The following is a 14,107-nucleotide window of genomic DNA, read 5'->3' on the forward strand; positions in this document are numbered from 1 at the left end:
TTTTTGGTGGGTCGATTCGGTTGGTTGAATTGTTACGAAGCAACGTGGATTGTTATCGGTCTGGAATATACAGAGAATCCAAAGTTTCATGGATTTTCCGTATATATTACGCGACCAATACACAAACACGTTATACAGTACGTCGTTTCACGTTATTCTCTTATGCTGTTAGGTTGCACGTTTGAAGAAACGACAGATTACGCGTAGTGAGTTTGCAGACTGAAGTCAGAAATATTGGATTGACGATTACGATAAAGAGAACGATCTGGTTTCTACGATTGTTTGATTAATCTATATCACGTCTCTTCGAAGATATGACATTTATCGTTTAATTAGTCGATTAGCTCGTCTATAATACTCTGCTGAGATTTATGTTACAACGATCTATATTCTCCGAGAGCAGGTAAACCAGTTTTGCCTGTAAGATTTATCAAGTGTTGAGAATTCCCAGGTAATAAAAACATGGAGCGCGTGCTTTCAACTTGCGGCAACTCGTAACGGCTTAAAAAAGCAAGTCTCGTTGAAGAAACGTGGCGCAGCCCTACGCTTCTGTTCGAGAAGTGGTCCCAATAAAACTTTTGCTTATATAAAGGTAAATGAGAACGTAGACCATTAAAAGAGTCGAAAAGTTGATTTTCATCTTCTTCGGAGGAATAACGTGGAGTAAGAATGAAAAAGAAAAACAAGGTCGTTAGCGAGCGTGACTTTTAAGGAATTTTTCCTCATCGAATCCTTGAAATTTATGCGCACACTTTATGGCGCGCATTTTTATGTACGTGCGATTTAATAGCACGAAGATGTTTCTCTACTTGAGACACGCATCGATCGAGAAAGAAATCGATATGCACGGTACGTGTAATACGCGGTGGTTTCGATATGGGACGGGCCACAGTGCAGCGAACTGTTCCGATAGCAAATCGGTCGCGAACGAGTAACGGTACCGAACCAGTGAAATTTGTCCTAATTCTTTATTTCGCCACGATTCGCGAAACGCTATCTCGTGCTTGATACGTTCTATAAAATAGTTTCTTTTTTGTCGCGCATAAAAATTTCTACGTTTCATAATTTTTGATCGGAGATTTCTAGGTCTCGCTCATTTAACATTCTTAATCGTTGTTTTCGATATAAAAATCGGAAAATGTACGTAAATGTAAGAAGATCGCAGGCGAACTCGTAGCGATTACACGTTTGTTTGTTCTAACGTTACTTTGCGACTAGAAAAGAATAGCTTAATATGAAAATACATTCGTCACATTTGACGATGCTATTGCTACGTTCTCGTCGTTTAAATTGAATTTTATTTGAAAACGATATCTCGCTCTGGGTTCCTATGTCTCTGTCGCTTGAATTGAACGTGGTAAAAGTATCGAGAGGTGGAATTATTTCAAAATGATATGCACCAGCAGTTTCCTACGCTCTTATTTCTTGAATCGAATTTAATCAAACTTTTACCACGTCGAATTAATATCTGCGATTTCCTATATTGCTGTTGCTGCGACGTTGATAAAAAGCCTGATGATCGGTCGAAACTGCGATTAGATTAGATTAGATTAAAATAGATAAATTAGATATTCGAAATCACTTACTTCGTTTCTGCTTTATATCTAATACGTTCTCCAAAACGGGACCAAGTATTTTACAATGCCTCGAAAGGCGATAGAAATCGTTAAAAATACGAGTTAAGGTAAATGGAAAGTAAATAAAAATATTTGAATCGCCAGTACTTGACGGTTTACTTCCGATGATATGTGAGCGTTGCAATTATTTTGACCGTCTGGCACAGGTAAAAATAATTCGACCTGGTCTCGAAGAAAAGAAAATTATAAAAGAGAAACTCGAGTCCTTCGACACTCGAAACGAGCGTCCAAGTTTCTGGGTGTCCTGGTTTATCCTCCTATCGATAAATTCGTTCGTACAAGCGTATGATATTATTATTCGCGATTATTCGTATAGCGGAACATTTCTTGTACAAATTCCAATTACACAAACGAACGCAACAAGTCAACGTGGATCTAGTTTCTTATCAATCGTGATCTTACCGACCACGATCATATTCCACGTATTTGTATCGGTTTAAAAACATGATTATGCAACTTGGAAAAACTCTAGCAATTTTTCTTTTCCACTTCAGCGTTACACGTTTCGTTTTGCAATTATACGTTGTCTCTGCTAATTTATACTTTTTATACTTTATTAATTTATACTTGTGGTTATTGCGTTAGAGATTATAAAAGGAATACAGCGTTCTTCGGTGCTAGAAACAATTTTCTTTTCTTATTGTTGGGCTTTAAAAGTTATAAATCTCAGAGGTTTGATTTCGGTTTATCGGTTGACATCGAAAAAGAATTGGAAAGTAAGAACTGTTGGAAATCGTAGAAGACGGCAGTAGAATTTTATTTTAGCTTTAAAATTCGCAATCCACGGATATTTGTTTCTTTACCTTTGCCTTTAAAGAGTCAGATCTGCCTGAAGCAAATTATTAGACCGTCCGAAAAATTTTTTTGGTTTTACAAGGAAATAATAAATGAACAATATTTTTCGTTTTATATTATTTTATCGAGTTACGTACGATCCATTTTCTTCTATCGAAATCAAAAATCAGAACGTCCGACAGATTAGGTTTCATGTTCGTACAAAGATGCGTCGTTGTAAAAAACGTGTAAGTTGTAAAGACACTTTTCGGACAGCCTAATACAAATTACAAATTACACCGTGTGACACAGTTTGACACTTGTAACGGGTAGACTATCGAACATTCCTTTCTCACAGACCCGTTATTTGCTTAATACATTCTCATCGGTCTCACACAAATCATCATATTAATTCGTCCAGTCATCGTGGTAAAAGATTGCCGTTATTCTATTGCACAATCACATTTTAAGATTTACTCGTCAAATCTTCAACTTTCACTTGTAAGTATCGTCCACTTCGTTGATACTACTCGTTCATCTTCGAAGAGAATTTCTGGTCTCAAAACGGCCAGCCGTTAAATTAATCATCGTGCTCTGTCGTTTAAATTGTAAAGCAACTTCTACGAGCAACTATCGAAGAAAGCTTGCAGCGATTTTGTTTCGACGGTGGTTCCACAGCGACGAAAAAATAATGTTCGTGATGACAGAAGCCAATTATAAACGTCGGAAATACCTGCGATATTCGTACATCAATAATATCTAGAAGCGTGGATGATCAGAGAGATGCGGTTCTGTTTGCCATCGACTTAATCTTAGAGCGTAAACGTGTTATTCTTCGAGATATTTACAATTGATAAATTGCTTCCGTTTGTCGTACAAATAGCACGTTCCATCGTCGATTATTAATGGAATAAAATGTTAAATAATCGATCAGAGGTAAGATGAAATAAAATATCGCATCGTGAAAAGAACGATGCAGAGACAAAGTTTTCTAAATTGTACATTTTAAATGGAATCGTAATTTTGATAAACGCATTTTGTTTCTCGTGTTTAGCGAGATATCGAATAATAATGTACGATAAATGATATTAAAACGACGATCAAAGATGAACGTTCTTGACATTTAACAAACGTTTGATACTCTAAAGTGTAACAAGATCTGGAAACGATATGAAAAACTGTTCGAAAGTATAGAAAGTATATTGGAATTAAAAGAAACTGTTTCGCCGAAGGGGTAGAATTTTATAAAGAATATCCAATTAGGATAGCAGAGCGAATCGTCGTTGTAAAATGTAACGGATATTACGTTACTATTTAATGATGGTAATAACGATTAACGAAGACGCTCCTAAACGAGCTCGGATAATCTTTCAGTAAATTGTTCTTTTATCGTGTTTATTATCGATATTCTTTATTCTCTGATATTAAATGTAAATTATAAATAAACGAAATGAGAAGATCAATGAGAAGAACTCCTATGCGCTTATACGTTGTCTTTACTAATTTATAATAAACTTGTCGTTATTCTATTGAAGATTATAAAAAAGAATACAGTGTTCTTCGGTTGATGAGAAAATTATACTGGGGACCAGCTGGTACACGAGCTATACCTAGACAAATTTTTCTTCCTTTTATTATTTAATTTGTACTTTACAATTTGTCCAGATGGACATTTGGTAAATGTTTCTAACTTAATTGCTAAATAACATGTGGATGGCTACCCCCAGCGGGATACCATCTTCGAGTTTGGCTATTTTATTTTTTACCTTGAAAATTGAACATAAAAAAATGTCTTTTTTTGAATTGTTTAATTTGTACTTTACAATTTGTCCAGCTGGGCATTTGGTAAATGTTTCTAACTTAATTGCTAAATAACATGTGGATGGCTACCCCCAGCGGGATACCATCTTCGAGTTTGGCTATTTTATTTTTTACCTTGAAAATTGAACATAAAAAAATTTCTTTTTTTGAATTGTTTAATTTGTACTTTACAATTTGTCCAGCTGGACATTTGGTAAATTTTTCTAACTTAATATAAGAAAATGACTCAGTATTATACGCCTACTATGTCGACGAATAAGACAATGCTCGAATATTCCAATAGTATATCAAGATGCGAAGCAATCTTTCACTTTTATTTCACTTTTCACGAATTGATAATCCTAACAGCGTGGTAAATCAAACTCTTATATTCTCTACTTTCCACTGATTAAAAAACCTTCTATCCTGCGATATCTCAATTTAAAGAATTTCCAATACCATTTCATCCACCTCGTACGAATAATGCGAAATGGTTTGTCATTCCGTCAATCCATCAAAAGTCCATCAATCTCCGATCCTCCTCCGATCTTTTCAATCCAAAAAGTTAGCAATACCACGGTTCTGACTTGTAACGAGCAGCCCCAAATCATTTTCCCACTACCAATGGATCAACCAGCCATCACAGCAACAGAAACAAAATTCTAATCGAACCTCCCACTTTTGCATCGACAGCATAGTATAACAAAGGTGTCGAGGTAACTCACGATTGGTTTGTGTATCTCATTGTTGCTGGTTCGCGGGACATCTTTGTGAACGGGGACCATCGAAAAGCAAGAAGAAGCAAGTGCTGGTGGGAGGGAAAACTCTCTCTCTCGAGCACAGCTGATCATTAAAGCTACCGCTGGCCAGTCAAACTTTCACGCTCGGTGATATCCAAGCTTCGTGCGTCGAAACGCGTCGAGTCTCAAGGTCTGCGAAAATCGATCGACCGATTTTTTTCGCTCGAGCCCCTGCACCTGGGCCTATTAACCTCGTTTTCGCTAAATCGAAATTTAACGGAAGATAAAAGCGAGATAAATTTTCGAAATACGAAAGCAGTGAATGTGATTCGATCGACTCGCTAAACAATAAGAATCTTCGCTATAGAGCGACGTTGAAAAATCTGCCAACTTCGTTTTCGCTGAATCGAAATTCAGCCGAGTTCGTACAATACGAACATCGCGAACGACAAGATCGACCTACGTATTTACGTACGAAACATCGAGAGTTTTTAACCTAACGCAAACTAAAAGGTGTTTATCTCGTTTTCATTGCATCGATATTTAATCAGAAATATGACCGAATGAATCTTCCACGAAATAAATTTCCGATCGAATCGACACGTCAAAGGATAAGGAACCTTCGCTGAAAAGTGACATTAAAAGGCGTAGGTATCGGGTTCTAGCGAGAAGAATCGTGAGCGAGGATATCCGAATGGAATTAATGGAAAAGTTGCATGGTGAAACTGAATCGATGAAACGTTGATTAAAAAGAACGATTTCAATTTGGCAGAAGAAACTTCTTTCGTAGAAATGGTAAGGAAAACGCGGAGGAACGAGCGCACGAGAAAGGAAGGAAACGCTGGCTGCGCGTAAATCGCAAGAAAGAAATCGAGGACCAGCGCCACGAGGTAAGGAAAAGTGTTACGGATCGCGTCCCACGATTTTCGACGACTCGATCGAGGAGCTTCGTCGACGACCAGATACACTGTCGAGCTGTGGCAAACATTTGTAAAATAACATCATAAATATGTTTGTCATACGTCCGTCGACTCGTGAAGACTTAAACGTTAAAATTTGCTAGTGAAAAGAACGAGACTTTGATCCTCGAAGAATCTTTGCTTCTTAATTTCCTCTGTATACGTTCGAAAATAAGTCTCCTGTGAAATATGATAACTAAACTAGACTTTCAACGAGTCGATTTTGTATTTGGCACTTTGTATCTATTGGAAATTACGATTTAGTCTAACAAGGGAAGAATTTGTCGAAACTATTTGCAAGAGCCATAGAAACGTAGATTAGTTACATATAGAGTCATAGAAAAAAAAATAGAAATGGAACGATCTTCCAAAGATCGTAGAAATTTGAAAAAAAAGGACCACTTATCGTTAGGGTCCACAGTATCGATCCTTTTAACGAAAAATCCATCGAAATCAAGAGTTACGCGTATCTAATTATTAGTCGAGACGAATGTTGCTAATTAATCAGAAAAACGCAAAAGTATTTGGACACCGTTCGATTTCCTATTAACACAGATAATATATTCGTACAAATTTTCTACATTTACCAAATGTCCAACCGGGCAAATTGTAAAGTACAAATTAAATAATAAAACAAAAATTTTCTCCGACAAATGTTCCGATAATTTCCCGTATCGCTGTAATCCATACAAATGTTCGATTCGTCGACAAATCTGCGTTCCTCGTGTCTGTACGATTGAACTTTCGATCCCTGAAACTCCCTAAAACGTACATCTCGTTGGTTGGAAAGGTTACTCGTCCATTTGAGATTCACGAAAAGGATTTAACGTCTCGTCTAATCCCGTTAAACGTGCCGTATCACGTACGGATATCGACCTATCCGTTTTTCGCGAAGGAAAGAGAATCGTCAAAGGAAGAGCCAGAGAAAGGAACAGGAGGGAAGGAGAGTCAAGATCAGGATTTCAATCTCGAGAGATCGTATTGTCGGTCTGGAACGAGCGCTGCACTTGAAACTTGCATTATTTAGTGAAAGTTTCAGGCGTCGTTTGAATATCGTTGAAGGTTAAATTTACGTGTTCTCGCGAACGAACGAGAATTGATTAAAGATGATCGGCTGATGAATTGGATGATCTTTACTCCGAGTTTCGCGTACCGTACTTGAAACAGTGTCGTTTGTCGATCGAACCACTGTCGCGTAAGAAAGAAAATTGCCGGGACAAGCGACGAGTTTCGAATGTTTCCTTTGGCAGAAATTTTGCATATCAGAAACGAGGATAGGTAGTTTCCCTTTCTTTAAATAATAAATATTTAGGCTTAACGTTATACAGTGGATTTATTCCTATGGTTTTATCACGTTTCAATAGTTCGGTTGAAGTATCGATTAATTTATAAAGCGTTACAGCAACGCGTCGCTCGATGAAAGACAAAACGAACGTAAAAATGTTCCGTTTGAAGACGTGTTTCTTTACTTTTAAATAGTGAAATTGTAATTGTACAGGCCATTGCGAAATACATCGAGTATCGTACACCGATTGATGTAGAAAGGCAAAGATGACACAAAGAAAATGATAAAACTTGAATGTCCTTCGCATTTAAAACGGTAGACAGAACATTTGAACTAAGAAGAACTTCCGTGTAGCCGTGCTACACGAACAAACAAATCATTTTGTGGTTTTCTGTGTTTCAGTTGCAGACCTTTAAGCCGGAATAAAGAATCACGGAAACGAACGTGATCGGTCATGCTCGGCGACTTCGTGTAAAAATGACGAGGAAATAGCAGTCTCGAGGTTTCATGGACGGGTTTGTCCGAAGAAAAGCCGTCTCCTCTCCCGTCTACTCGTCTCTCTCAGGACTATCGTCCATCGTACGATCGATGGCAGTTTCTTTTTTCTCTCGTCGACCTATCATTACAATGATAATGGAGTTGTTTTCCCAATCCTTCGGGCTTTGACGGGCCAACGTATTTAGGCGCGGTTCCACCGACGAAAAGCAGACAGACAGTGCCACACGAGCAACATCGTAGTACGCTACTTGGAAACAGGAGTTGGAAGAATTTGAGAAATTCAGTGGAGGAAAAGATAGGAATATACATGGGCAGTAATATAAAGTAGAGAACGTTGGAACGTCGAGGTTACAAGTGAGAAACTGTCATAGAAGCTCAGGCAGAACTTGCAGGAATTTATCAAACTACACGAAAGAGGAGATAGAGACGTACAGCTGAAGTAACGCGAAACAGAGGACGTTGGAATGTTAAGATACGAACGAGCAGCTTTCATATAAGGAGCTTAGGCAAAACTTTGGAGAACTTGAGGAATTAGATCGAAGAGTACAAGGCATACGAAGAAGATACTTGAATGTTAAGATCGCAAGTGAGAAACTTTCTGTTCGAATAAAGGATAAAGCAACATCGAGTGGAAAATAGGAATCAACGTAGAACAAGGAACATCGAAGAATACTAACGGCGCGAACGAGGAATGTTCACGGAAGAAAATTGCAACGTTTAAGGGTGCTGCTTCGACGATGATATAGTATCCGATGTCAAAAGCTTCTTCCTCCAGTGTAAACTTGATCGGATAGACGCAGGACACGCTGGTTGAGGTGTTGTGGACGACCAAAACAGCTGAAACGCGAAAAGAAAAAAATAAACGGTGAAAACTTAAAGATGAGCAATTCGATGGCTCCAACGATTATTTTCTTCGTTATCTTGTTAGTCTGTAATTGCACGATGGGTTACAATATCCTGCTGGCCACTATGGGTGGCACGAAGTCGCACACCGTGCCATTTGTGGCACTGGGTAGCAGTTTGAAGGCACGTGGACACAACGTGACCCTGTTGAGCGCGTTTCCGGGACCAGCTGCGAACAGCGGATTGCAAGAGTTCGTTCCGCCTATCTTCGAGGTATTCGTTTCCAATTTTTACGAATAAGCTATTTCACAAAAAAAAAAAAAAAAAAAAGAAAAATTACGATACGAAGATCGACAAGTGACAGAAATTGAGAATTCTTGAATTCGGTGTTTTCCTGCTATCTAATTATGAAAGATAAGCTGATTAGAAGTAGCTCTTAGAGAATAACGGAAGACATTTTCGAGCGCGTATTATTCCGTCTAGACGCAATTTCACCTATAGTATCAGTTCGTTGGATTATTTAATTACGGGAGTGCCGGAAGTAGCACAAGGGCGTACAAAAGGGACGGTATACGAATTGACTGGAGTTTGTAGCGTGAGCAAACAGCTGCTGGTAAATTATAGAAACCCGGGTCGAGAAGCTTGGGGAATTCGATGGTTGTAGGCCATGTACACGCAGAACCTCTTGGTTTCAATGAATCCTGTTCGTTCCACTGGGTGGAAATAAAACAAATAATTTGATACTGGTATTTTGATAATTGAAATAGAGAAGATTATTATCGAGAACGACGTATAAAAGGTTCAAGAAAAGCAACAATACAAAATAATACGAATTAAAACGTATTTGTCAAATGGAATAAGACAATCGAGCTTCGTTCAAATTAATCGAGTCAGCTGACTCAGATGCGCACTGATAAAATGGTTTCAAATTGCTTGAGTCCGCGTTTTGCTTCACACGAAACGTACAAACTTCAAGCGAAGTCGAGGTTCTTCAATTACTCGCAAAAATGTCAAGTTACGTAATTATGTTCGAAGCAAACGCTTGGCTTTTGACCCGATCGTTTTGTACGAATCTCTTAAACTTGAATTTTACAAGCCTATTTTAATTCCAAATAATCTGATTAATCTACTGAAGGATTCGGTAAAGAAAACTCGGAAACCTAACTGCGTCTAAATTCGTCGCTTCGCATATCGGTAACGTTAATAACTTTACACGAATTGCGCACGTATTAAGCTTTAACTTCTCCATATTCTAGTTTTGTCTCGCTAAAATGCTCGCGTTCCGTGGTTATTCGAAATAACACGTTTCCATCGAGTGGATACACAGTGGAAGAAATTTATTAAAGAAAAACGCGATAGTAGGATTGCTTTACGAGGAAGCTGGCATTTAGACTGTGTTTTATTATCGATAGGCTTATGTCGGGAATTACACGTCCGAATGGGACTTGGTTGGCGCAAGATTCCGAGATGAAATGCCTATCTCTCCGTGGGACGCAATGCGATATGCCTGGGAGGCATGCGAGGCGCTTCTTCGCGACGAAATCTCCGTATCTTGGCTGCGAAGACCCGAAGGCAATTCTCAGACGCGATGGGACGTCGCGGTCGTCGACGGAGCCTTCCCCGAGTGCCTTCTAGGAGTTCTTCATGGCGAGGATGTGCCCACTATCATGCTGAATACCGTAACTATTTTAAATACGCTGTAAAGACAGGCCATTCGCTAGCAAACATATTTGCCAATAGCGTTCGCGAATAACAAGTCTGTAATGGCCGAGACCTAAAAAAGTATTTCATTATGTACATGATCTTTAGTCTGGATTAAAATTTTGAATAATTTTGGATAAATTAATTTTGAATAAGAGCGTAATAATGGGTGCAGGAGTAGACATTTGAAAGAATATTTTAAAGCAAATAAATAACAGCAAAGTAGATAAAGGAGTTTCGAGAAAACTGGTTCACCGCACCTTTCTCAATGTCTCGATTACTCGTAGCGAAACAACTGAAGAAAAATGTCGATATAGGTGGCACTATACAGCGGATCCATAAGTCGCCAAGGGAACCCATCGCCATGGTCCGTCACGCCTTACTTTGGCAAATCCCTGACCCAGGACATGAACTTCTTTCAAAGGGTTCTAAACGTAGCCTGTCTCGTCACCTTGAGAATAATGCACTGGATTATGGTCAGCGGGTACCTTCAACCGGTTCTGAGAAAGTACCTAGGTACGTACATCTTTTATCCGCGATCGGTTTCATCGACGACGATCTGCTTTTTCTCGAACAATCTCGTTTCATCTTCGCTGCTTCAGGGAACCAGTTACCAGACGTGCGAGATCTGACCACGGAGATTCCTCTGACGTTGCAGAACAGTCATTACAGCGTGGCGGAGTCGGTGCCGTATTTAGCGAACGTGGTGAACGTCGCGTGTCTGCATTGCAAGCCGGCGACAAAGCTTAGTCCCGACTTGGAGAGCTTCTTGCAACGCGGTGAGTCGATATCCTAAGTCAACTCGCGTCGTTAACGGGAAATTACGCTCGCTTGTTGGGCCAAGGTTTGTCGATTGGTCGGAGAAAGTGGAGATGATGGAGCTGCGTCAAAGGATATTGAACATTTCTCTCGTAGCATGGGAAAGATGCAAACTCGCGCGATGTAGAATTTACATGCTCGCTGTAGCGAAGATCGAATTGCCGTAGGAATGTAACGCTAGAACCACCGACCAGATTAAAATACACAACTTGTGCCAAAGAGATAGAAAAGGAAGATACGGAGAACCAATTGTTATTTTACGAAGAATCGTTCGAAATTATTATAAAAATTCACATATCGGTCATTTCAATGGACCTGCTAGCTTTAATGTTAAAGTAGCCTTGATACGTCAAAAATGTCTAATCTGTCTTTCTGTCATAACGATCCATTACGTTTTTGTACCAGCTTATCGTACAATGGATCATTTTCAGGCCAAGTCGAAAGACTGAAAGTAGTTCGTCACGATAACCGTGAAACATGGCCGTAGGTTTCATATTCGTATCTATGGGTTCGTCGGTTCGAGCATCAGGAATGCCAGAGGCACTTCGTCAAATTTTCGTGGCAGCCTTCGCCACGCTTCCGTACAACGTCGTGTGGAAATGGGAAGCTATGAAGATCAAAGATCTGCCGTCGAACGTCAGAACGGCGGCATGGTGGCCTCAGCAAGAGCTGTTAGGCCATCCGAAGCTACAAGCGTTCGTCTCACACGGAGGACTTTTGTCTTTGCACGAGGCTGCTTATCACGCCGCCCCGACCCTCGTTTTGCCTGTTTTCTGCGATCACGATGGAAACGCGGCACAAGCTGGTAAAATATCGACGCTTCGCCTTTTATCTTATTGTTTCGTTAACTCTTTGCACTTGGAATATCGATCAAAGAGCACGTAACAAATGTGACTATCTGTCTATGCTTGTGTTTCTTTAGACGAACGAAGAATATACTCTGGCATCTTTGATCTCTGTTTAATATATTTGAATTTTTTAACATTTTCTACGATATTTCTTACATTATACAATTATCGTAAGCGCGTGTCTAATTCTATCACAGAGAATTGTTTTCCATTAAGTCGTGGAACCTTGGCAAAGACCATGAATATCGATAAATGAAATAAATTAATAATAACTTTAGAAATATATAAAACTGAAGGAATTGGATGAATTGGAAGAACTTCCACTAGGCGTACGATCTTTGAAGGAATATTTTCAATCCTTTTGCATTACAGAAAAACTGGGTTACGTTCTGGTGATGGACTTGGCTGGGATATCCATCGGAAGTTTTCGTGATGGGATTCTCAAGGTGGCTGCCATACACAACAATTCGTACCGAATGGCAGCGAGGAAGAGAAGCTCGTTGCTACGGGAGTTGCCAATTAACCCCAGAAAACTGGCTACTTGGTGGGTAGAACACGTTGCCAAGTACAAAGGAGCTGAGCATTTAAAAAGTTCTACAAGGTACGTCGAAGCCTTTCTAAGAATTTCTCTTTTAGGTCTTAATCCCTAAGAAATTGTTCAATGGAATTAATTTGTTTTAGATATATGAATGTTATTCACTATTATTCCATCGATGTGGCAATGTTTTACGCGATAGCGTTATTACTATCGGTATACGGACTGAAGAAATTGTGTTGGAGAACTATTTCCAAACAAATTGTCAGGAAGAAAATCGACTAGACTGTGAATAGTGTCAATTTCGTTTTCTGTGAAATTATCATGTATTTATTTAATATGTTTAGTACCTTTTAATACCGTTTATGGATATTTTAGCGATTTTTTATATTGCCTATATAAATATCTTACGACTAGATTTAAAATATTTTCTTAAAAATCTAAACATTTCTATCCTCTTTACTGTGCTTGAATTAATATGTAATATAGTAAAATAAGCTCTGTTTAGATGAAAGAAGAAATAATTAAAAGTAAAAATTAGTGATTATTCAGAAAATGATAATATCGACGTATAACAGGTTTCTACGTTAACTACTATTGATGTAGCGGACCGAATGTATCTTTGAAATCTCACGGAATGATGCAATGTAGTTTACATTGCACATGCAATTTGCACATTGCAATTTGCAAAGTCTATGGTTTAAACTAGAAGCGCGAAAATATATTGAAACAATCTTTTCGAGACTATATGCAATTCATAAAACTATAAACATCCGGTTGTTCGGCAATTGAATAAAAGCGAACTTGTTTACAAACATTCGAATCAAAAGCTATTCTGACATGTTATATGTATATTGCTTGCATAACCACTCTCCGATGTAAATAAGAGAAACCAGATATATATCATGAACATTGATATAAATCACTTCTGGCAAGATGTTTTTGCTTATGCAACCTTCAACAAGGTAAATAAAAAATAGTACTCGCTTCAAAACAAAGACTCAACGATAAGAAGTCTTTTTTACGTAGATATCTACTCTTATGCAACCTTCAACGGGATAAATAAAAAAACAGTATTCGTTGCTTCGAAACAAAGACTCAATAATAAATATTCTTGAAAACAAGTTTCTACCGATACATACGCTGCTACATATGTAAACTGGCTGAACACATTCCCATTTTTCCCTCTACATGGAAGAATTCCTGTATGCTTTACCCGTCGTAACTACTCGTCGTAACTTATCGCGTCTGGCCTCCATTATTGGGTGTTCTGACAGCGCTTCCAATCATTCAGACAAGTATCGTTTCTCATCGGGAACGACAGTTCAGGAAATGGTTGAAACCTACGTCGCACTTTTAAACACTTCAGACAGGGTGCAGATACACCTACATGCTATTCGATTCTGTAGGTTTATACATAAACGATGTAATGCACATGAGTGCGAGATCTCATTCTTAAAAATATAAAGATATCGAATTGCGTAGCGTCACTGATGATAAATCGCAACGACGTCATATCGTACACACGCTGTGTCAGGCCTTACGTCCCAAATGTTTGTGAATATATAAACGTCTACGGATATTGATGGAAGCAAGATAGCAAGACGGGGAAGGGGGCATGCACGTGGCTAGTGGCGAAGTATGGTACTGACGTTAGTTAAGGAGTCT

At 38.8% G+C, this 14,107-nt stretch overlaps 1 protein-coding gene and 2 long non-coding RNA genes across 3 annotated transcripts in view; 1 reads left to right on the forward strand and 2 right to left on the reverse strand.

Annotated features, from left to right (window-relative positions):
- The window catches only part of LOC117234181, a 77,766-nt gene that overhangs the window by 19,263 nt on the left and 44,396 nt on the right, over positions 1-14,107 (reverse strand). The gene's annotated exons all lie outside the window — the stretch shown is intronic.
- Positions 8,588-14,073, forward strand: LOC117234173 (2-hydroxyacylsphingosine 1-beta-galactosyltransferase). Its single transcript, XM_033495146.1, has 7 exons — positions 8,588-8,809; positions 9,949-10,215; positions 10,555-10,753; positions 10,840-11,016; positions 11,544-11,861; positions 12,277-12,505; positions 12,586-14,073. The coding sequence occupies exons 1-7, from the start codon at positions 8,636-8,638 to the stop codon at positions 12,722-12,724; spliced, it is 1,503 nt and encodes a 500-aa protein (XP_033351037.1). The 5' UTR covers positions 8,588-8,635; the 3' UTR covers positions 12,725-14,073.
- On the reverse strand, positions 10,195-10,900 carry LOC117234182. The gene is made up of 3 exons (XR_004493485.1): positions 10,762-10,900; positions 10,498-10,688; positions 10,195-10,310 (listed from the first exon to the last, which is right to left on the reverse strand). It is a non-coding gene; the product is annotated as an uncharacterized LOC117234182 (long non-coding RNA).

Source organism: Bombus vosnesenskii, unplaced genomic scaffold (genome assembly GCF_011952255.1).
Source record: "Bombus vosnesenskii isolate JDL3184/JDL3185 unplaced genomic scaffold, Bvos_JDL3184-5_v1.1 scf7180000013302, whole genome shotgun sequence".
NCBI classification, from domain to species: Eukaryota; Metazoa; Arthropoda; class Insecta; order Hymenoptera; family Apidae; genus Bombus; species Bombus vosnesenskii.

What these genes read in the sequence shown, in the direction of transcription:
- LOC117234173 (XM_033495146.1), top strand. Translation starts at nt 8,636, where the DNA reads ATGGGTTACAATATCCTGCTGGCCACTATGGGTGGCACGAAGTCGCAC. An exon ending in TCGTTCCGCCTATCTTCGAG is followed by an intron (nt 8,810 to 9,948) that starts GTATTCGTTTCC and finishes TATTATCGATAG; the next exon opens with GCTTATGTCGGGAATTACAC. An exon ending in TGGAAACGCGGCACAAGCTG is followed by an intron (nt 11,862 to 12,276) that starts GTAAAATATCGA and finishes TTTGCATTACAG; the next exon opens with AAAAACTGGGTTACGTTCTG.